Consider the following 24,059-nt stretch of genomic DNA (forward strand, 5'->3'; position numbering starts at 1 on the left):
TACAATTCTCAGCATTCTATCTCTTTGTAAAGAATGTAAATAAAGTTAAAGAGTGCACGGGTACTTGAGGATCCGGCCTGGGTAGTACAACGCACAGGTTAATGAATATTCAATGATATTCTCGGCATTCTATTTTCTGTAAAGAATGTAAGTAATGTTAGAGAATGCTCTGGTGCTGGATTTAAGTCGTGTTCCTACAACGACTGTTAACAGGTACACGTCGCGGGAGTGGAGCTGGTGCGGGTAGGCCCTCTCCTGCCGTCGGCCGTGAACAACGGGGAAGACAACGGGGATCTTCTCGAGCCAGCGGCCAAAGAAGAGTACTTGAACTGGCTGAGCAGCAAGGCGGAGAGGTCCGTCGTCTACGTCTCCTTCGGGAGCGTCTCCGTGCCGACAGAGCGACAGAGAGAGGAGATAGCGCTGGCGCTGGCCGAGTCACGGCGGCCCTTCTTGTGGGTGGTGAGGGGATCGCGGGCGGCGACGGCGGCGGCGGAGGACTGTAAGCTGGTGGAGTGGTGCGCCCAAGTGGAGGTTCTCGCACACCCGGCGGTGGGCTGCTTCGTCACCCACTGCGGCTGGAACTCCACCATTGAAAGCCTCGCGTGCGGAGTACCCACGGTGGGGTTACCGCAGTGGACGGAGCAGCCCACAAACGCGCGCCTGGCGGAGGCGACGTGGCGCGTCGGCGTTACGGCGCGGGTCAACGCTGCCGGCGTCGTCGAGGCGGCGGAGCTGCGCCGATGCGTTGACCTCGCCATGGAGCCAGACGGCGAGATAAGGAAGAACGCCCTCCTCTGGAGCTTGAAGGCTGGAGAAGCCGTCCGCCCCGGCGGTTCGTCCGATCGTAATCTGAGGGCCTTCCTTGATTCAATCCACCAGGAATCGGCGGTCTTCTCTCGTTCTTCCTCCGCCCACGTCGTGTGATGAGTATATAATGTGTATTATATTGGTCGATTTTGCTTTATGAAGATACGTTTTTGTTTATATGATCATGGACATTTGGAGAAACATCGAGGAAGAGAGGCGGCCATCAACGAAGTATAGATCGATGACGACAATATAATGTGTATTATATTGGTCGATTTTGCTTTAAGATGATACGTTTTTGTTCATATTATCATGGACATTTGGAGAAACATAGAGGAAGAGAGGGAGACAGGCCAAATTTGGATAACAATCTCATATAACGCCCAAAGTTTGCAGCAACAACTAGAGGGAGAAAAAAAAATTATGTAGACCGGTTCCACTGTATAAAAAAATGGAAATTCGCCGAGAGCTTCTACTGGAGTTGGGATTGTTTCTTTTCAACTCCTGTCAGTCGTTGACTTTGGCTTGGATTTTGACTTTGACGGTCCTTATTGGAGTGTCCCAAGGTCCTTTACTCATTGGTCATGGCCCAGCGGTTCCTCCTCTGGATCCCTCTCCCTCATCGCTGTCCAGTCTTCGGGCTCTGCAAGAACAAGCAAGAAATGTAAAACATAATGCACTGACTGGAGATGAAAAGATGGTTTTTTTCCCCAAATGTGGATATAGTGCAGGGACGCGGACAGGACGATTTTTTCGTCGTGGGACTGGACAGGACGACAAACCGTCCCGTCCTTCGTCCCTGAACTTACTCTGGACGTCAGACGGGACAAAATTCGTCCTGTCCCGTCCATCGTCCACGTCCGGGAACCATAAATGTGGAAGGTCATGAAAACTTACTCTTGTGAAGCTCGGAGACCACCATCAGCCGCCTCTGCAAGATCGACGCCATGAAGAGGAAGATGGAGCACATACCGAACATGACCGTGATCGGGAAGGCGTTGACCTGGCAGAGAGAGAAACAATGACGTCAACCTTCCATGCAAAGAAGTAGGAGAGTAAACGGATCAGTTCAAACTCACGTTGTAGAGGACGATGCAGACGAATATGTTGAGGGGGATCCGGAAGAAGTTCATGATCGTGCTCCTCGCCTCCTCGGGGATATATTGGGACCGCATCTTCATGATTGATGGCCAGAAGAGCCCCACGCAGGCCTCAAACACGCAGAAGCCCACCAGCTGCACAGACCCAGAAAAGGAGATGCTGCCCCCTTTCTCTGTTGATGGCGGAACAAGGAACTGCCAAACACCAAACACTCAATCATCATCATTGCCATCACTACCACTGTCATCATCACCGCCATTATCCTCACCACCACCATCATCACCGTCATCATCACCACCACCACCATCATCATCATCACCACCACCACCACCATCATCATCATCACCACCACCACCACCACTACCATCATCATCACCATCACCATTATCTAGAAAAATTGAGGAGTATGGGAAAGGTCCAGAGCAATACGTACACTGGTTATAATGGGGAAGAGGAGGGTGAAGGCAGAGACAACGAAGACGATCTGCATGTAGCTCTCCACTCTGAGCGAGGCCCTGGTCATCAGCCTTGACGCAATGGAGCTCCCCAGCATGGAGGAAAGCATGAATGTGGCGAAGATGAAGCCGTGGGGAATGTTCTCCTCATTTGGGCTCAGGGCTGGCGTCCACAAGAACACAAACGTGTACATGGACCCCTCAAACAGAGATTGGATGGCTCCCAGAAGGGCAATCTTCTCATCTGATCAGCATAAAGTTCAAAGCATAGGAATTAATAATCAATGGGGGGTGAGATAATTTTATCACTGGTCTGGGAAGGCAGACCCGAGGCAATGGCAACACCGGCGGCCTTGAACTGGGTCAGTAGGTCCTTGCTATCCGAGGGGTCGCCAAAGTTCTCTGTCCACGATGACAGAATGATTGCCATGCCGATTGCCAGAAAAATGGAAGCCGCATCAAAGGGGGAGACCGGGCCAAATCCTAGAGTGTCTGCCAAGAGATTGGCAAAGAGCCCCGCTATGATGGCGATAAGCCCATTTCCAAGGAAGATGGCCTTGGAGAAGGTTAACGATAGCCATTGCACCTCAAAGCCTCTCTGCAACCATGATTACACGTCGTTAGCTGATAGAGGATCAAGTTAAATACCCGTGAAAGGCTAGCAAAACAAGAAGGATAAAACCAATCACAGAGGAAATCAAGGGCATCGGAATCAACACCAACCCAATCTCTCAAGTCTGGGACAGGTGGATCACCATCGAGGGCAGCTGATAAACTTTCCTAAAAAATATTGAACTGGATCACCTCAGGAACTACAGTTTGCCGGACGCTGATGATGACAGGACAAGATGAATCATCATCCTCCCAATCCTTTGACCTCACGAGGATGACGATCATGTTGACGAAATGGTCATCCTCATTGTTCCTCGTTTGTATGTAGGATGCCGATGATGACAGCCATGTCGACTTGTTATCAGATTTCATAACTCTTCCTGCGTTAACCTCACTAGATGATGAGAGGATAGCAAAAATGGCATCCCCATCATCATTCATCTGCGACCACGATGATGATGATGAGATTGTCATAGTCAACCAAGCTGTGGACAATGAGGGGTTTTGGATGATGATGGCAATTTTCATCATAGTCTGCAAGCACTACTGAAAACCCTCATCAGTTACAAGGTAAGCATAACCAGAGACTAGATTAGGCGACTAGGAGGAGACCCAAAGCATGATCTTGTAAAAGGTGTGGCTTTAGAAGAACTAAATAAGCGTGAAATTAACCACGGTAAGTAAGAAAAAACAAGAATTGACCTTGTTGTGCTCAGCAACAAGCCATGACTCAAAGGCAGAGAAGAGAAGAGACGTCGCAATCCCACCGAGGATGCGGCCCACCATGAGGACCCTGTACTGAGGGGAGTGCTTGGTTATGCAGCTAAGGATGTAGGTGATGCAGTAGGTAACGCAGGCCCGTTTCCGGCCCCTGAATTAAGAAAGAGAATTCAAGGGTTAATAATATATGAATGCCAAAAGTGGAAAGTCCATGATAAGAGCTCACTGTTTGTCAGCCAGGGAACCGACGATGGTGCCGAAGAGCATGGAGGATCCAAAGCCGGCAATGAAGAGCCGCCCGATGTCCCCCTTGTCGAACCCATAACTCTTATAGAGGAAGTAAACGTAGGGCCCCTGCAACCAATCCCCAGCTGCAGCCAGAAATGAAGACCACATCAGTTTAGATTGATCATATTTTAACAGAAAACTTCAGCATACCAAGAGATAGTTTTGAAATTCTGGGTTCATATTCGTTATTAATATTCTATTTTTTGTTTACTGAGAGAGTGAGATCCTACCACCACCGGCAAATCACGAAGCAATTAAAACCAAAAAGCTTTTAGATTACATTTGCATCATTCAACTCTGATTCTATAAAAAGGAGAAACATAGTTACGAACAAATAGTTGCAATGGAAGAAATAAACCTCATCTCCAAGCGGGTTGTACATCAAAAAATGGTCCATCAGCCAGACAAAAAGATGCGATCGGATCCTCAGCAAATCAATTTAGGGTTAGACTACCTTGTGACTTAATTCAAGAATGTCAGTTAACCCTCTGGAAATCAACTCGCCATTGGAACTTTCTGAAGATTTATTCAGGCACTACGCTTTAATCTACCAATTTATGAGTAAATACAGTCCAAACGGTTAGAGTATTCAGCTCTTCAATACCCTCGTATGGCTGCCCAACTTTGCCATGGACCTATTGCCAAAAAAATACGCGAATCGATCAGAATTTTCTCCAGTTACAGAGAGAAGGAAGAGCATAATCGGCAAGTATCGATCAATCAGCTTCAACCCGATTGAGTTCAGCAAGAACCCTTCCTACTTCAATCTCGCCAAGCTCCAGAAACACACAAAACCCGGATTTCTCCATTGTAACCGGCCCAGGGATTCCAGATCTGGCCAATAGACGAAGCCATTCCAACAGTACCAAGCTCCCACTCCTTCCGGTCCGAGATCTGGGTCACCCCACATTACCGGCACACAGATCCAGCGGGGGGATTGGACAGAGAGATTGCAAGAAGAGAGATCTAGGGCATACCCATCATGAGAGAGTAGACGACGAGGTAGTTGTTCTTGAAGGAGTTGAAAGCAGCGGAAGTAGTGATGCGATCCTTGCTACCCTTGCTCAGTTCCAACGTCGCCACGACCACCGACAACGCTCCGAACAGCAAGATGTAGAAAAGCTCCATCTTCGAATACCCAAGATCAGAGAATCGAAAGCCCCTCTGATCTCTTCTGAATCTACCCCCACCCAACGAAGAACAGCACTCTCTTCTCGCTCAGAGCTCTCTCACAGCGCCCGTTTAAGCCTTTTAACGGGACAGCCTAAAGGCACTGTTCGGCTATTCGATCGATCCGATCGATCGGCTATCTCGATCGACCGGTGGGCCCCAGCTGACAGCCCTCACTCCCTAACACGTGGTAGCTTTCCATTGGATGGTCGGATCGCTCGACTGACGATAGACCGCGATCTGGTCCGATCGATCGGGTATCTCGATCGATCTGCGGGTCCCACCAGATGGCTATGTCATCTTCGTTGACACGTGGTAACTTTCTATTGGATGATCGAATGACGGTGGAAGTCGATCGGATCGTTCGACGCCGACGACCAACCGATCATGATCGGATTGGCGTTCCCTAGGCGTGGGGCCTACCACCGACCCACCGATTTTCCAGAAAAGAATTTCTCGAAAATAAAAATTATACGATTATAATAATACAATACCCCTCGCACTGGGATTCTTTGGTGTCTGAAGGGCATTAATCACATGAATCTTGACTGAAGGGTAGATTCAAAATACCCCGCATGATCCTCACTCAGTACGACGGTTTCTTTTTTTGTATTGAACCGACGGGAGGAAAATAAAAAATTGATGTTTTGTCGAGTAGGAAGATCCTTTTTTACTGAATTGACGCAGGATAAATTTTACATTTAAAGAATGTTTTAAAACAGTGGTGACTACTGTACTGACTACTGACTACTGCCCATCGCCTTTCCCACATGGAAACAAAACAGAGTTAAAGGCTTAAAGCAACAGAACAAGGAAAAATAAATAAATAAATACAAGACAGATGACTAATAGATTGTGATTGAGGTTAACCGTATTTGTTTAACGCTTGTATTTTTCTGTCCTGGCAAAAACTAGATCCGGTCCCTATCACATCCTTCCTCAAATTTTAGTGCAGGCTAGGCTCAGTTCAGTATAAAATTTGTTCTGGTTCTCCGGGTCTGGGCTTAACTAAAATTTGGTCTAAAAAAGGTTCAAAAGTGTCATAAATTATTTGAAAAATTAATTGAACTTTTGAACAAGGAAGAATTTGCTTTCGGATTGATGGAAAGGAGTAGAAGAAAAGTTTCCTGGAGAAAAAAGAAACCCCATTTTATGCGTCCTCCTGAATAATGTAAATTATATTATTATTTTTAAAGCTATGAATCGTCTTGGAGATTTTTCTGTCGAGGCTTCAGATTATTGTTTTCATGAGTCAATTTATACACCTGGAATTATCTGATAAAGCTTCAGTCAATCATTTTTTTACTTATATTTTTATAAATATATTTTACGGTGACCTAATTTTTATGTAATTTTCATGATCGACGTATTTTAGCATATTTGAGATTATTCATTGATTTATAGCTTATCTCATTGGGGATAAAAATAAGCTCAAATGAACTTTAATTGTTAATGAGGAGAGTGTGGTTGAACGTCTCTCATCATTTATTCCCCAGAAAAAGATTTTTTCTATTTTACACTATTTGTGAAGACGCCAAAATTTTATATTTACACTTTTGCTCCATCGAATAATATTTCCAATTATCTATTTGAGAAAAAATCTCTTGATTCCATTTTCCTGGGCGACTGACATTTAATTCCAGAGCACAAAGTTGATCACAATATTGAATGGAAAATTTTATACCAGCCTGGATGGTATATCCAATAAGGAGATAGTAAGGAAGAGGGAATACATGATGTATAGAAAACTTAGATCAAGCAGAGGCAAATAAACATTTGTTATTTTATTGATTTAGGATTACTTTATGGAATCTAACTTTATAACATCAATATTAATCATTGCTGCCTAAAAACCTGTAGCATGACCTATCGTGTAGCATCAATCAGTACTTTCCCAAATTGGCCATTGTCAGATTATTGTATCAATCAATTCGAGAGAGGAACAGATTATTTAGGTATCTCAACTTTGGCAATGGTAATCCACTATTGAGAGTCACTTTTCTACCTGTTGAAAAGTACATGGGATTTCCTAAACCACTATCCGCTACGGACTTATCTTTTTATTATGACCTCCATTACTCTAAAAACATGTGAAATAATACAATTTTATAATCTGTTTTGATGATTCCACATTACACTTTATTTAATCTCATGTCACAATATTATGTATGATGAGGTTTATTTTAATGTTGGTCCTATAATTAAAGACAAAATTAATTTATCAATTAGATGAAAGATATTCCTTCACCATTTTATATGGATGCTATTTATCATTTAAAAATCCTGAACATCGAGGGTCACATTAAAGCCTAATTGTCATGTGTGGCCAATGGATGACAGAGGATTGGTATGAATCAATTATATATGGTCTCGCCCACAATTACCAGTGCAAAAGGTTTATACATTATCCCAAATACGTATTTTACATCATCATTGGATACGATAGATTTTTCCACATAAATCTCTTGAATCTTATATACATTGGGATTCAATTGGTATGTGCGTGTTCTTGTCTGTTGGGCTTGTTTATTCCATTCACTTTTCTTAGCTTGTTTATGTTAGAAGATTCATCATCACGTAACTAAAAGGTTAGGACTTATGTCACTGGATTGTTACATTAATTAAACACTTTCCCCAAACAATGTGTGGAAATTTTTGGCGTTGTCATATATAAAGATGAAAACTATGAGATATATTGATAAGGCATAAAATAATTTCAAAAATGAAATCATATTATTTCTAAACCACCAAATCATATTTCTATCCAACAATTTGGTTGATTGCAGTAACAGTTATATACAACTCATAAATATATAACATTTACGTAATTATAGTAAATTAAGCCATATAAACATATGTGTTGGAAAATATATCGAATAATTGTTGTACTTATTATAAAAAAAGCAGAAAATGACAAGCTAAAGAGGTGTTCATAGCAAGAAAATAAAACTAGATAAATATCCCAAACTATAATCCAACACGAATTAAGTACAAAAAATAAAGGGTGACTAATATCTGATATAGTAAATTTTATGTTATGATAATTAATTTCCTCAATATATGTGGGCACGTGATATCTACAAGGGTTCACCCACCCTGGTTACATCATTCCTTTCTTTTGGGCCTAAAATCTCTATCTGCGAATATGTCACGTGTTTGTAGTGTTGGTTCCTATGGATGTACATCGCAACAAATCATCTTTTTTGGCATAATTGCTTCTATGATCTTAGGAGCATTGGCCGCCATGGCCCAAATGAAAGTCAAGAGACCTCTAGTTCATAGTTCGATTGACATGTAGGTTATATAAGTACTGGTTTATCACGTGGAACAATAGAGGGAATTCAATCACAACTAATTATTATCATTATTATAAAAATACGTGTTTTTCATTTTTTTAACGAAGGATGTAAATACAATGATTTGAAAAGGCCTAGAGCCAAAAGAAACATTTTTATGGAAAATACATGGATTTAAAATAGTTCATGCCTACAAAAGGTCATTGTATATTTGACCCATTTTTTAACATCCAAACAGTAGAGGTGGATAAGAAAAAATATAAAATATTTTATTTCATTTAAATAAGTTATTTCATACATGTGGAGCCTTTGTTCTTGGAATTTTGTAATATCCACGAGTAACTTGAGAAAATTGAATTGATGGTTATGTATAGGGTTTTCTTTAAATGTATAAATAATATTTCCAACAACAGAAGTGTTTCGTTATTTCTATCTTCACGTAAATTATATCACTTCATAACTTGAATGAGAACTATCAATAGTTTTCAAAAGTCATAAATGTATCTATTTAAGCATGTTTAGTAATGAATACATAATGACTTTTAAATAAAATTCAAAGCATGCCACATAAAATTTGAATATTTATGGCATTATGATTAATAGTCTACTTTTAAATTATCCCTTTTATCAAGAGATACATATATGATCGTATCACAAATTTGTAGAATTTTAAATAATTTTCTTAAAAATCTTGAGCATATTTACATGGTTATAGTAATTTTTATAATTCGTCCTTTTAAACAAAGTAACTTAGAGCTAAGGACATGGTTTGCCAAGTTAGAAGCATGGAACCTAAGATGTCTCTTATACATAATGGATATAAAAATTGAATAACCATATTACAAGATCAAGACATGTAGTCATACGTGTAAGGGGTAACGTGGTAATGTTGGAATATTGGGCAGACTCTTCAAAAAAACAAGGCATTTTAGAATATTTTTTTATACCTTTCATGTACGAATTATTCTCAATTTAATTATAGGTATTTTAGAAGTGAAAATGTCCCATTGATGACAAGATGATTTAATGTTCATTCATATAACAGACTATTTTGAGATTAAAAAATGGATGATTATAAAATTCAAGATGGGATCATCCACCCTCGGTATAAGAGGTGACAGCTCAAGGAAGACGATGCGATGAAGTCCTTGGCCAAGGCAATGAAATATCAGAGAAGAGTTATCCGATGATTTTTGAATGCATCACTACTAACTTGGATGACCGATTAGGGTTTGACAGTTGACCAAACCCCAAGTCATCCAAGGAGCGTCAAGTGGATAAGGGACTATACCTACACAGTAACCGATGACGAACATGTCCCATGAGTGAGTCGATACACACTCCTTTGTATATTCTAGAACACGAGATGTAGCTTGTCACCCTACGTGTCAGAGACTCGACCTATCGATTGGGTTCAATCGATCCAAAATTAATTAATCTATATGAAGATAAAGTCAATTAACTTAGAAGGCCAATAAAGGTTATTGGGCCACTGGAGTCATTGACTAGACTGATACATAGGACTAGAGGGTCACACACGAATGGTCTTTTGGACGTCAAAATATATACTTAAGTGTTGGGGTTTTTATCAAAAATACCCACTTAGTATAAATAGGGAAAGGCACTGAACGAAATTCACCCAGGCCCGACTTGTTCATGGGCCTTTTTCCTTCTTCTCCCTTCTTCCCTCACACCCTCTCCATGCTCATTGCGTTCGGGATGTCATAACGATGATGACGGAGATTGAATGGGTCTCATCAACGAGAATGAGGAGATTCGACGTGTCGAGGATAGCATGGATACGTCTAGAGGTTGCACACTTGAGCACCTCGACTTGTCTCGCTTCAAGATCTAACTAATCACTCATACGACCCGTGCAGAGGTACTTTGTTTCATGGTTTTATCCATGTCCTGCAATTTCAGAAAAGTATTTCGCTACGTATCATTTTGATTTGTTCATCCATATCAAGGCCTTTAGAACCCAACATATCTCTCCTAAAATTCTCAAGTAAACTATTAATCATACACTTTGTGCAATTTTTTACTAGGAAAATGGGCCGGAGAGCAAAAACATGGTCACAAAATTGATGAAATTAAAAAGGTATTAAAATATCATAAACCTAGAAATGATCATCTTTTCATGATAAATAAAATTTATTCAGGTGAAGAGGAGAATAATCACGTGATATCAACTAATGTGATCTAGAAATAATTTTGAAAGGAGGATATTAAAACATATGAAAGGCGATTAGTTTCTGATAAAAAATAAAATACAATCACGGTTGTTTCTTTATATTTGAATCCAACTCGAGATAATTTATTTCCATAATGGAAATATTTATATGCATGCCATAGGTTTTAACTCTCTCGCATATAGTGAATTAGGTATTAAATATTCTCAACAAGATCGATGAATGTCCCATTTGAAACACACACAAAAATATACTAGCTGAATATTAATTAATTTATTTAATCCAAAGTATTAAAATGGATTCACGCACTCATTATGTGATACTCAACCTGCCAAATTCATGTTTTTTAAAACAACTTTAATAGTCCCAAATGGGAAGTTTTAAAGTTATTCCAAATTTTATTTGGAGAGTATTTGTTATTAATATTAATGTTAATAATATCACAACTAGGGTACATAAGTTTGTAAGTTATTATTAGAAAATATAATAATTATTATTATTTATACTTTCTTTTTGTTAACGAGATACTCCATTAGTTATACAATCAAGAACTATTTTAGTTCTTTGCCATTTATTAGAAATACATCTTATATGGTGACATCTCACCTGAATCCTTAAGTTATTTCTACAGATTATATTTTATTATCTGACCAAGAAAGAATAAACAATCCATAACATATTCAGACAACAACATAAATATTTATAGAACACCATTTACACAAACCTTCGGGACAACTTCAGGAGATATTCCATAACTTATATGTAAATATATCCTCATTCTCTACTTATCCACACCACCTATATTTATTCACACAACTATCAATCTTCGTATTATTATCTTCCTATATTTTAAAGTTTGTTATTTTCCTCCTCACAAAATTCATAAATCATCAAAAGTTTGATTTTGTGGTTTCAAGTTTTGCTTACCGTCTTCTAAGGAAATATTACCGTTACCGATTGCATGAAATTATAGAAATGACACGTTATTGACCCTAAAGTTGATTTCATAAAAAAGATATCATTAAGGCTGAAGTTGGATGAAAATCAAGCTTCAAGAATGTTATAAAATATCATAATTTGGAGCACCTTTTTTGGTATCAATGCTTCAGATTATATATTTTGACACACGTGTGAATGGAATGTGTAGTTATATCGAATGGGTTGCATAGCTTTGTCCTACGTGACATGGAAACTGGATTAAGTGTAAGACAAAAAAGTCTCAAACTTTGTATGAACTTCTTATTATGTTTACAAGTTGCATGGTAATGGGAAGAAGAGTTTAGCCTCGCGAAATGGACTATGAAATAGGCCAAATTCATATAAGATCTAAAGTTTTATTTATCTTTCTATTTATAAACTATATTTTTCTCTTTCAATAACATGATAACAATTATAAAATATATGATAACAAAATGAACACACCGATCCCCTTAATATCATGAAATAGCAATGAAAACAGTGAAGCCAAAAAAATTATGAAAATCTCTTGGAAACTTGACCAAATTTGAGGGTTAACTAACAGAAAATATGGCATATTTTTTTTAAAAAACTCTTCTCGTTCCAAGACATATTAGTGGAAGAGTAATTCCTCTATGCTGTATGCATGACCCAGTTAAAAAATGATAAAAAATGGGTTGCACTGTTTTTAAATTTTATGATGGATGAGATGAGATATACGAAAGCTGTGTTCTTAATTGCTACTTATTTATTTCCAAGTAACAAAATATTTCGTTCATCCTTAATTCCATTGATTCAGCATTCATAAATAAAATTACACTGATTTTTTTTGAAACAATCAAAAACAGGATCAGGGGCGGTTTCAAAATCTCATTTAAAACCCTTTCGCGGGGCAACTGCGATCGTCGTTCTTGCTGCTCCCGCGCTCGCCAGCAACGCTCTGCCGCTCTGCCGCTCTGCTTGTTTCTGCAGATCGAAGATGAGTACGGTGGACAAAATGCTCATCAAAGGAATCCGGAGCTTTGATCCGGAGAACAAGCATGTCATCACGTTTTTCAAGCCTTTGACTCTCATCGTCGGCCCCAATGGCGCCGGGAAGACTGTAAGAACGAAGGCTCTTCAATTTCTCTCTCCGTTGCTCTGTTTGCGTTGCATTTGATTCCTCTCGCTCGATGGTTAATCAGACTATCATCGAGTGTCTGAAGCTGTCTTGCACCGGTGAGCTGCCTCCAAACGCCAGGTCTGGCCACAGTTTCATTCACGACCCCAAGGTGAGCTCAATTTTTTAGTTTTTAAAAAATTTTTTTTTTTGGGTATCGTTGTTTCTTCGTTTTGGGGTCTTCGGTGAGCCTATTGGTTGTCTGAAGGTGGCGGGTGAGACGGAGACGAAGGCCCAGGTCAAGTTGCGGTTCAAGACGGCTGCTGGTAAGGACGTTGTTTGTGTAAGGTCCTTTCAGTTGACGCAGAAGGCTTCCAAAATGGAGTTCAAGGCCATTGAAAGTGTTCTTCAGACTATCAATCCTCACACCGGAGAGGTCCGATCTTTTCAGTGTTGATTTATAGTTTTTTCTTTACAATTTCTAATGATTCTGACACGGTTTCTCTTTAAAATTTTAAAATGATTCTAATATGTTCATTATTTATAGTTTTCAATCATTACAATGATCCTAGTGTGGTTTGTCTTCTTTGTTTTTTTTAATGATTCTGCTATGTTTTTCTTCCATTTCCTTCCCTCTCTCTCTTGGGAATTCAGTTGTTCTCTCTCCTAATACTTAACCCCATAGCAGAAGGTTTGCCTCAGCTATAGGTGTGCGGACATGGATAGGGAAATTCCTGCTCTAATGGGCGTCTCCAAGGCCATCCTCGAGAATGTGATATTTGCGCACCAGGATGATTCCAACTGGCCCTTGCAAGACCCCTCCACATTAAAGAAGAAATTTGATGATATATTTTCTGCCACACGGTAGCCACGCGCCTCCATTTTTTATTGCTAATTTGCATTGCGCATGTATACGGAACATATGGAATTCTAAGATGCCTTCTTTTCTAATGCAATATAAACGGCTAGAATCATTAGGTCGGCCTTTAAAGAAATTCAGTCTTTTAAGCGACCTCATTCTTGTCATAATTATGCAGGAAGAAACCTCTTAAATCACTTCATATTTCTACAACTTTGAACATTTTCTTTGCGGCCATATTTTCCTGTTGCCGAAAGATTCATGCCTGAACCAATTAACACTACTTATATTGTTTCTTGGTCATGGTTTTGTATGATCTTACTGAGGAGGATTTATTTGAGTGTGAGAAGTAAATGGGTTTCTGATGCGCCACTTGTAGATCAACTCTATTCAATGGACGTCGAAAAAAAAAAATTGTATACGTGATAGGGGAAATAAAATAACTCTGTTCTATCTGCGCATTCCTGAAAAGGTGATCCATATTTGGGTAGTCTTGAAAAGCTACCTTGGGAGTATTTTTCATCGGTTTGATCCTTCTCTAGCCATAAGGATCCCCAAATAGCATCCCTTTGTTTTATTGCTTCTCTTCGACTTAACATCTTTGTTTAAATTAGATATTATCATATTTATGCTGTCTCTAAGGATTAAGTCTTCTGATGGTCACCATATTGTTCTGAAAGGCAGGTAGCATTCAATTTATTACGTAGAAATGGACTGGAAACTTATATAAAAAATCGAAATTTTCTTCTAGCTTTCACGACCCTGGGGGTTTTTATGTTTCAGAGAAAGTTACGCGTGGAACACATTTTACTGGTATTTTGTGATGTTTTTTCACCTCATGTCGTAACCTTTTCTGCCCTTCTACAGAATTCCTTTGTCCCCTTTAAACTACTACGTGTCGGAAGTAACAGTTTTAAAGAAGAAAATTTACGGTTTCAGGAGATATTTTACATTCCTTTCTTAAAACTGTCGATCACCAAATAGCCTTTGTACTCCACCACTTTTGAGTAACTTCATTCCAGAAAAAAAGAGTAAAAGAGGTCAATACTTCCTCTGATGATTTTCTTCCTCACCATCTTCAATTCTTGGCAGGATTGTGTTTAAGTTCCTGACATGTTTTTTTGATCAAGTGAAAAATCATTTTCCTATGGTTCTCTCTAGTGAAAATTCATTCTTAGTTTCCTAACCGTGATTTCTCTCACATCCCTTGCATTTTATGAAGTACACATCGAATGACATTTCTTTGATCTTCATCGAACGCAGAGATTATAACGATATAGGGTTCCTTCAGCTTAGCATTTGCTTTTCGATATCTCTAACTCAGTGCACCTGTTGTCCTACACTTGTGAGATTACTAGCGAGCTATCAAAAAGACCTTTTTACTGCTGATTCCAGTTATTTTTATGCATTTGGGGTGTTGAATTTCTTAATACTCAGCCCTGTGATGTGTCTGGATTACCTTGTGTAGAAGTCTTTTATTATGTTCACGAATAGAGATATCAGGATTTACGTTTCTTGTTTCTTTTCACTTGATCACCAGCTATACAAAGGCTTTGGAAGCCATAAAAAAGCTCCACAAAGAGCAAGCACAGGAGATTAAGACGTTTAAACTGAAGCTAGACAATCTTCAAATATTGAAAGATGCTGCATACAAGGTTCTGAATTAGTTTTTACTTTCTGTTGGATGTAGGTATCCTTCATGTAAAATTCTCTCCCTGGAGAACATGGACTTCTTCTTGACCTAAAATTTGATGAACCATTCATTTATGAACTTCTCCTTGGTTGCACTCTCTTAAGAGCATAAAAAGTCGAGCAATAGTCTTTTTGTAGAGAACTATTTTTTGAAAAATTCTGTACTTAAAATAGATGTCAGTCCGTTGAATCCTATGCTTCGTAGTTATCCTCATATTTCTACTTTTTTCTTTTATTTGTAATTCAGTGAGGTTCTCATTACAAGGCCTTATAAGGATGCGTCTCCCTTTAAATGACTATTTGACCCTCTAAGGCCTACTCATATCTGTATGAGTGGGTGTTTCCCCCTCTAATCTAAAAAACGAGGTTTCATTCTCTTTCATACCCTAATCTCTCAGACCTGGGCAACTCACGGAATCAATGGTTTCTGATGACTTCATGATAGCTCTTCGGTGCTATGTTCTTATTTTATAGTTCTTTATCTAATCCATGTTTTATTTCCTAGTGAAATGATGGTAATAGAGTTAAAACACTGTTAATAAATAGTGACTCATATCATATGAAATATTTTTCCCTGAATTTTAGGCATTACTCTCTTTGCAGCTTCGGGATAATGTTGCCCAGGACCTTGAGAAAACCGAGTTACTGAAAACTCAAATAAAGGATCTTGAATCTGGCATTCAGAATGTTGAGGAAAAGATATCTAGAACAGAAACGACATTGAAAGAGCTGAGGGCGCTTCAAGATCAGATATCCACTCATACTACGACTAGAAGCACATTATTCAAACTTCAACAAGCACAATACGCTGCTCTAGCTGAGGAGAATGAAGGCCAGTGAGCATTAAAATATGATTTGGAAACATTCATATTCTATAAATACATCACCTGTGTGCCCTCTACCATATTAATCCCATCTATTGTGTCAAACATTGCTCCAACCGCATATTCCTGTTTTATTATCATTAGCCTTGTACTTCTATTATAAATCGTGTGAAACGAAAGATATAAAAATCCGTGGCAAGAATTTTAACTTTCTCTACGTGGATTTCTCAGTGCTTTCTGGCAAGAAAAATAAACGTATATGTAGGACCATTTATGTGCCGTTCGTTTATTTAATATCAATTTTGAATTTAGATACTGATGAGGAACTGAAAGAGTGGCAAACGAAGTTTGAAGAAAGGATTGCACTCCTGGAATCGAAGATCTGTAAGCTAGAAAGAGAGTTGAATGACTACGAGACACGAAGCTCATTCCTTTCTCAGACCATTAGTGATTCAACCAGGGAGATAGGCAAGCTGCAAGCGGAAGCGGATGTAATTGGAATATGTCATCTTACTATTGTTTATGATGCTTTGGTTTTACATTCTGTCTCATCGAACCTTTTATGGTTTCAGGCTCATTTGTCTTTGATACGTGAGCGGGATTCAGCTATACAAAGTCTTTTCAGGAAGCATAATCTTGGGCTACTTCCAGGTGTTCCATTCACCAGAGAGGTGGCTATGAACCTTGCAAATAGAATCAAATCAAGATTATTAGATCTTGAGAAAGATCTTCTGGACAAAAAGGTTTGGTTTGCCATCACATTGTTATGATTTTTTATGGGGACAAATTTTTTATTATTATTATAACTATTGGGCCTTAAAAAAATCATCATTTATGTCCTTCGAGCTGGTATGCCATTAACGACAGTCATCTCCTAGCGTGACATGGGCATATGTGTAAGTACATGAAAATGATGGGTAAAATAATAATAAAGATGTGACATTCTTAACACCACCCTTAAGCTGGGTGTCAAGATCTTGTAGTCTCATCTTGCTTAGTAGTTTCCTGAATTGTTATCTGGGTAATCATTAGTCAGCAAGTATATACATTAGTCATCCCAACTTTAAGTTTTTCCTAAATGAAATGTCAACCAAATTTAACAGGCTCAGTTCTCTCTCTTGAACTGGTTCATGTAACATATGGCCTTGATAGGTCAATCGTCAAAGATGAGCTCTTTGATCCAAAGAACTTACATAAGCTTCTGATGCAATGGCTAAGAACTTGACTCTGTGCTGAAACGAGCTGCCAGAGGTATATGTTGCATCCCAAACTCTGTGAGGGGGTATTTTGGTCATTTTGGCTTATTGCATTTCTCCTTAAATACCTCTTCTCTAAGGAGGGAAGTCAAAGGACAGGCGTCGACTTGGGCCTTCAATACTTTTGGCCGGAAGATCTTCCCTGAGAGGCCACAGGTGTCGACTCGGGCCTGTTGTCATTGACGTTTTATTCCATGACAGACCTCTCTCCTGGCTGAAGATTGTTTGCCCTACCCACCAATTTTTAAACTCTCCAGTTGTTATTCTTCTTGGAAAAGTTCTTCTGGATATAGTTCCATTTTTGTTTTGCTGTCCTCAGAAAGAAAAAAATATGGATCATATCTCCCCCCAAGATTCCTAGTAGTCAGGTTTGGACATTGGAATCTTTTATTTTTCAATGCCTAATACTTTGCATAAATATGATCAATAAACTCTCTAAGGTGGTCGTTCAGTCCTCGACCTTCATGTATAAGCTCAACATAGTGGCTCCAGTGGTTTAGGTTGAATTATTTGATACAGAAGGATTACAGAATACATGGAATCACGGTCTGGACTAGTCTCATGCTCTATGCCAGTCATCTAATGAATTGCCGACTCTCAAATAGGTGAGCCAGTCATGTCTCCTGTCTCCGTCATTCTGGTCTCATTCCACACTTCCTCTGTCGATTCTCAGAAATTGTTGCCATTGTCGGATGGCGTCAGGAGTCTGGAGCTCAGGTTCCATGATGGCAGTGCGGTATTGCTACAAAAGCTCTGGTACCCTGTTGAAAATCGTGATTCTTCGTTGGCCCTCCAGATCCTGGAACACTATTTGTTGTGAGGGAGCAGATATAGAAAATATTCTTCCATACTAATTCAGTAGTTCTTATGGAAGTACAAAGGAGCTGCCATGTCTAAGTGCCCTACTGGGCCCTTTATGAGATCCTCATATCTGGATATTCCGGATCTACGGATCTCAGCAGAGAAAATACAAATAAGAAAACATTATGGGATAAGAAAGTAAAATATCTAAAATTATGTGTCTTGGGCTGACAAAGTTGAACAAAAAAAGGTCTTCCCAAATTGGAAAGTCGAAGTTGATCTCTTCTTCTCGTCTCAAAATGTAATGAGGGAGATAAAATACTTACAGTTGGTCTTGAAAAAGTATGAGATCTAGTAGTATAACGCTAGCTCTTTCAAAAAATAAACTGGTATCAGAAGTGCGTTCTACCCACATGGGGGTCCGCAGATCAATTTTTTTCCTATTCACCGATAACATCTTTGTCTCTGTGTTTCAAGCGGGGAGTTCTATTCAAATGAGAGGCTAATGGGTTTATTTATGGATTATTTTTTGTTGATTTTGCTTTCTATCCCAGAGCCTTGGTCGCAGTAGCCACTTTACAGGGGACTCAACTAAGAAGATCTGAAGTTCATCTCTTCATTAAGTCAATCATTTCCGTTATAAAATTGGGTCGAAAAATGAGGCTGAGAGGTCTGCCATAATGGCTCATTATGAGGACCTACTTAAGTTAAGTGGATCTCATAAGGGCACTGTAATACAGTGATGTGATCCTGGTGTGGATCCTATGGCAATGTACGTCGATGGAGGGAGTGAGGGAAAACATAGTACGATGTATGCAGATTTATTTCAGTTTTTTTTGGTGAATCTGATCTTCTTGTGTTGGAGTGCATCATTCTCTTACGATATTCAAATAAAACAGGGTACAAAGTAAACAATAAATTACAAAAGGATCTAGAGGAGGAAGCGTGTCCACTGCTAACTAAAACTTGAGTTTAGTTGAATGATTTTTGTCGAAATGGCCTGATTCCCTTGAGCTCAGCATCTAAGATAGAGCAAAAGACAGTAGATGGAACAAGAGAGAAATTTTCATTCAAAGAAAAAGGATAGATAACATTACATCCCCTATGAAGGGGTTTTTTATAGAGAACAAGAGAGGATGACCGTTGGACCCTCCAACGGCTCTATTCCAACGGCTAGTTTAACTAGCCGTCGGTCTTGGGAATCGGGCCCGATTTTGGCCTGTAAGTGGGCCCGATTTTGGGGATGTTTTGGGGGCCCGATTGGACCCAATTATCTTTGACAATTTTCAAGCTCAAAATTTTTCATGAGACATTAATGTGAACTTTTTATAGTACCTGTACGCGATGTCCGTATTTTGTTTGACAATAGGGTATTAAGCTTGAAAATCTTGTCCATTTAGCAATCAAACGAGATGGAACTCAAAGCTCTATGGGAACGTTATGTTGCAACCAATGCTCGATGCAGTGAAATTGAAGGCCAGAGGTTGGCGAAGGGTGATACAAAAGTATGTTGCCCAAAATGTGTGTTGGTTGTCCTTACATACTTCTTTGTTCGTCTGTCTTGAATACATCATCTGATGGGATTGTACTGTGGCATAATAATTTGTTGGCAGGTGGGAGTTATAAAACGTAAGAAAGATAAAGTGGCTGAACGTGATATCGCTGAACGGGAGCTTGCAAAGCTCAATCTTTCGCACATAGATGAAAGAGAGAAGAATTTGGTAAAATTTTCTGTTTCAAGCGGATCTATCTGACTTAAACGATAACGATTTCTGCTCTTACGAATTTTCTCTACCTTATTCACCAGCAAAGTGAAGTTGAAAGGAAGACCCTTGCCCTTGGTGAAAGAGATTTTGAATCACTAATTAATGAAAAAAGGACTGAACTTTTTAGACTGGAACAAATGATCAAGTCACTTTATCGTGAGAAAGATGTCATGGCCAGTGATTCCGAAGACAGAGTAAAATTGGAGTTGAAAAGGGAGGAACTAAATGCCTGCAAGTTAAAACAGAAAAAAATGTACTTTCCGCTCTGTTTCCTTTTTAGACTTTTTTTTAAGCATTCAAAATATGAAGACTTTGAGATGTGTGTGATCCAAATGTTTGTTATTTTATAGAATGGACGAGCATAGGGAGAAAGTTCGAGTTGCTCTGAAGGGGAGGCTTCCTCCTGATAAGGATCTAAAGTTGGAGGTGGAAAATGCTTTCAGGTTGTCTTACGATCTCTTCCAGCTTCTTCTATGAGCATTAGATCGGAACAAATTTTGCCTCTTGAAAAGTATTTATATATCATAGAGATGAAATAGTTTTGTAGAGCAGTAGAAAACTAAAATTGACTAGCTGTGTATTTATTACTAACCTCCTTTATCCAATTGATACTATGGATCTGATAATGCAATCTCTTTCTATAATTTATTTTCATACCAAGTTATATGATTAATGCTTACATTGATTAGTAGTAAAAATGATATATATTTTTTTAATTATCTTTGCGGAAGGGCAAAATCTCAAACATGAAAGTATTATCAATGCAGGACCCTAAGAACAGAGTATGACGCTTTGCATTCTAAATCTCTTGATGCCGAGAAGGAAGTGAAAGTGATTCAGATGAAAATAAAAGACACCAACATCAGCTTAACTAAATTTCAAAAAGACATGGAGGGTAAGCTTGAGATCGTGTTTATATTGTCATGTCTCAATCACGTTTCTATCATGACACTTGCCTAGGCGATTGGAGTTAAATGGAATCTAGGTTGGCATTTGTAATGGTTTAAAACGTTTGAAAAGACGTCTTAAATTGGTATCTATGATGAAATAAATTTAAGAATTTAGATAGAACTGTAGACTCGTCTAACTGTTTCTGAAGGGTTTGAATACACGACTTTTTATGCTCTTATGAATGCTGGTAGAATGTTGGCATGCGGGATATCTTATCATGTTGTTGTTGTCAGATAAAAATAAATTTTAATGGCATCCAGGTGTTTCCGTTGATTTGTATCTAATTTTCCTGGAGTTTGTTAGCTATGTACTGTTTTTAGTTTTATCCACGACTGTCATGACTATTACATTGTTTCTGGCTGTTCTGTTTTCTACCTTTAAGCGGCTCTGACATTTACTCCCTAGTTGGGAATGTGGATAGAGTGTGGCTTCACCAAATCAGTGTGTGAAGAGAAGGATTTTGTTGAAGTTGGGATGCGTTGACTTTGCATTCAGTGTGCCATGTCTTCTAGGATTATGTCTCTATCTTAATTTTAAGTTGGCATCTCCCTTGGACAGACTTCCATCAACGTGTAATTTCTGTTTTCCTTTGGTGCAGCTAAACGAAGATTTATCGACTCAAAACTCCAGTCCCTGATTTCTTCATATTCCAATATTGAATCCTTTCCTAGTCTTCTGCTTGACGCCATGGGCAAAAGAGAAATACAGAAGAGGTTATTTGTCTTGACTTGAACGTAGCTCTTTTGTAGTTCATTCTCATGCTCAAATACTCATCATCATTGTCTCCTAATTAGCAAATACAATATCGCCGATGGAATGAGGCAAATGTTTGAGCCATTTGAGAGAGTTGCACGAGCTCACCACATTTGCCCTTGCTGTGAGCGTTCTTTCTCGCCTGATGAGGAGGATAACTTTGTCCGGAAGGCAAGCATTTTATCAGATTATTTTGGAATTTTCTTTTCTTGTTTATTCTAATGCAATGTGAGGTATATATTTGCGCAAACTCTTCTGATCGTGCTTTAATTTCTCGTGGATTTCAGCAAAGGGTCAAAAGTGCCAGCTCTGCGGAGCATATGAAGCTGCTGGCTGTAGAATCGTCAGATGCTGATTCACATTTTCAGCAGTTGGATAAGCTGCGCATGCTTTATGAGGAGTACATCAAATTGGGGAAAGAAACTATTCCTTTAGCTGAGAAAAATTTGAACGAACTTACAGAGGAGCTGAAGCAGAAATCCCAAGCTTTTGATGATGTAGTTTATCTTTATTCAGGGATTTTATATTTAAGATGTCTATTTTGGTTTATTTACTTTCAGTTTAGCTTCATGACGAATGAGAAATTTCCTTCTTTTTGCCAGCTCAATTCCTTCACGCAAAGTTAAATCGCAATGTTTTATTTGCCATGAAAAAGTGTGTTTTGAGATATAAGATTCCATCAATACTCAACATTTTAAGTTATTTAAGGAAAAGTTAGGTTGTATGTTGGCTGCTTTTCAACTCAGGAACAGGTATCTGTCCTTCCCCCTGGCTCGTGACAACCATAGATTCGTCTAGTGTGTTGCCAAAACCTTATCATTTGCTGCCACCATGGACTTCTGTTCAAGGCCCACTCAGGCGAGGACCAGCCAACTGGCCTGACAGGCAGGCTACCCGTTTTGGCCAATATGTGCGAGCCAACTTCAAGGGATTGCTGCCAAGCCCAAAACTGGACATTTTCTAGCAGTCCTTCATTATGGAAGGATTGGGGCACATTGGGCTGCTGAAGAATCCATGGTCGTCTCCCCTCCCAGTGATGACTGCAACCTGTCATACTAGACCAAGAGGGGTACTTTTGTCATTCATTCCACGAGGGGCATTTTCATCATTTTACATTTTAGATTTGTTTCCCCTCTAAATAGATGTAGTTCTCTCTTTGGGAGGGAAGCCTAGAAGTTATTGAAGCTATGGTTCCTCTTTCCCCTCTCTCAAGCCTCTTCAAAACATTTTTCTTGATCCACCTTCCTCTCCCTTTAATAAGAATTGACATCAATGTTCTCAACTTGGATTGAGGAATAAGTAGCGGGAGAAAGAAAGATAAAAATGGCTATCTTTTCCATTTCTCATGTAACTGAAATTTACATTAAAGTATTGGGCTGGATTAGTCATAACCCAATATGAGTACAGCGGTTAATTATATAATGTAAATTGTGACCTCAAACTGTGTAGCATGTGATTTGCACGTGCTACAGAATACTGCCATAAATGTTGATCCTCAGACACTCCCTTGGTCTACCTGTCTGAACGCTCGCCGGCAGAAGGAAAACACCAAAAAATTCTTCTTCCCTATTCCACGTAGAACCCCAATATTTATATTGGGTTACAACATGATTGGGTCCCAGGGAGCCAATATGATGGATCTTATAAGATGGATCTCATAAGGGCATAAATACCTTATAGGGATCCAGAGGTTTAACAGAAAGAAACACAAAAAACAACAATTTATGTTGAATAAGAAATTCAGGTATCTTCTGACAATAACACCTTCCCTCAAGCTGAGGAACGAATGTGTTACATTCCCAGCTTGAACACCAGAGCTTCATGATGGTCTCTAGACAGGGCTTTGGTTAGGAGATCAGCCGATCGTTGCTTGGTGGGAATCTAGACAACGTCAATACGTTTGCACTCAAGCTTATCCTTGATAAAATGGCAATTGATCTCCATGTGTTTAGTCTGGTCGTGCTGAATAGGATCATGGGCCAAGCTGATCGCAGATTTGTTGTCATACTGAAGGGTATGTTACTGTACCAACATTGAGCTGTGAAATGAAAAGGATGAAGAGAGGGCAACCAACGAGGAATAGGCCTGTGGATGGGGATCAGCGCGTGCATTAACACTTGCTGACCAAGAACAATAACCTCCAAATCATGGGCGGAAAAAGAGGGGTTTGAATAAAGCTTATAAATAAGCACAGAGGAAGGGGGATTCGGCATCTTCTTGGTAGAAGGTTGATTGGTGTGGTGGAGATCTTATAGGTGGAGATAGCTTCTGGGAGCGGGCGGCTGCTTCCAGCCGGCTGGCAATTAGGAGCATTCCGCGTGATAGAGGTCAACTGCCAGCAATGATACTGATATGATTCTAACCAAATCAAGAAATGAATTCTTGAAAAATATAGAATTGACTCAAACATGCAGCACCCTCAAAGAATGCAGCATGCACAAAAATTCCTCCATCCTCTGG

At 39.3% G+C, this 24,059-nt stretch overlaps 3 protein-coding genes across 3 annotated transcripts in view; 2 read left to right on the top strand and 1 right to left on the bottom strand.

Annotated features, from left to right (window-relative positions):
* Positions 1-982, top strand: part of LOC144705542 (UDP-glycosyltransferase 75C1-like) — a 2,986-nt gene extending 2,004 nt beyond the window's left edge. Inside the window, exon 2 of the mRNA XM_078578282.1 lies at positions 214-982. Within this exon, the coding sequence (XP_078434408.1) occupies positions 214-924 (711 nt within the window). The 3' untranslated portion in view covers positions 925-982. The remainder of the gene's footprint in view (positions 1-213) is intronic.
* A 176-nt stretch (positions 983-1,158) lies between these two features.
* LOC144705547 (uncharacterized) lies at positions 1,159-5,214 on the bottom strand. Its single transcript, XM_078578286.1, has 8 exons — positions 4,961-5,214; positions 3,922-4,066; positions 3,678-3,846; positions 2,691-2,961; positions 2,342-2,607; positions 1,887-2,102; positions 1,705-1,810; positions 1,159-1,450 (listed from the first exon to the last, which is right to left on the bottom strand). Exons 1-8 carry the CDS (start codon positions 5,109-5,111, stop codon positions 1,383-1,385), a joined length of 1,392 nt encoding a protein of 463 aa, XP_078434412.1. The 5' UTR covers positions 5,112-5,214; the 3' UTR covers positions 1,159-1,382.
* Positions 5,215-12,466: 7,252 nt separating this feature from the next.
* Positions 12,467-24,059, top strand: part of RAD50 (DNA repair-recombination protein (RAD50)) — a 34,143-nt gene continuing 22,550 nt past the window's right edge. The window contains exons 1-16 of the mRNA XM_078578444.1: positions 12,467-12,700; positions 12,783-12,869; positions 12,966-13,133; positions 13,386-13,561; positions 15,097-15,211; positions 15,852-16,080; positions 16,385-16,563; positions 16,645-16,815; positions 19,530-19,634; positions 19,743-19,850; positions 19,937-20,148; positions 20,246-20,338; positions 20,663-20,790; positions 21,445-21,559; positions 21,641-21,770; positions 21,887-22,096. Of these exons, the coding sequence (XP_078434570.1) occupies positions 12,578-12,700; positions 12,783-12,869; positions 12,966-13,133; positions 13,386-13,561; positions 15,097-15,211; positions 15,852-16,080; positions 16,385-16,563; positions 16,645-16,815; positions 19,530-19,634; positions 19,743-19,850; positions 19,937-20,148; positions 20,246-20,338; positions 20,663-20,790; positions 21,445-21,559; positions 21,641-21,770; positions 21,887-22,096 (2,349 nt within the window). The 5' untranslated portion in view covers positions 12,467-12,577. The remainder of the gene's footprint in view (positions 12,701-12,782; positions 12,870-12,965; positions 13,134-13,385; positions 13,562-15,096; positions 15,212-15,851; positions 16,081-16,384; positions 16,564-16,644; positions 16,816-19,529; positions 19,635-19,742; positions 19,851-19,936; positions 20,149-20,245; positions 20,339-20,662; positions 20,791-21,444; positions 21,560-21,640; positions 21,771-21,886; positions 22,097-24,059) is intronic.

Source organism: Wolffia australiana, chromosome 7 (assembly GCF_029677425.1).
Source record: "Wolffia australiana isolate 7733 chromosome 7, ASM2967742v1".
Lineage (NCBI taxonomy): Eukaryota > Viridiplantae > Streptophyta > Magnoliopsida > Alismatales > Araceae > Wolffia > Wolffia australiana.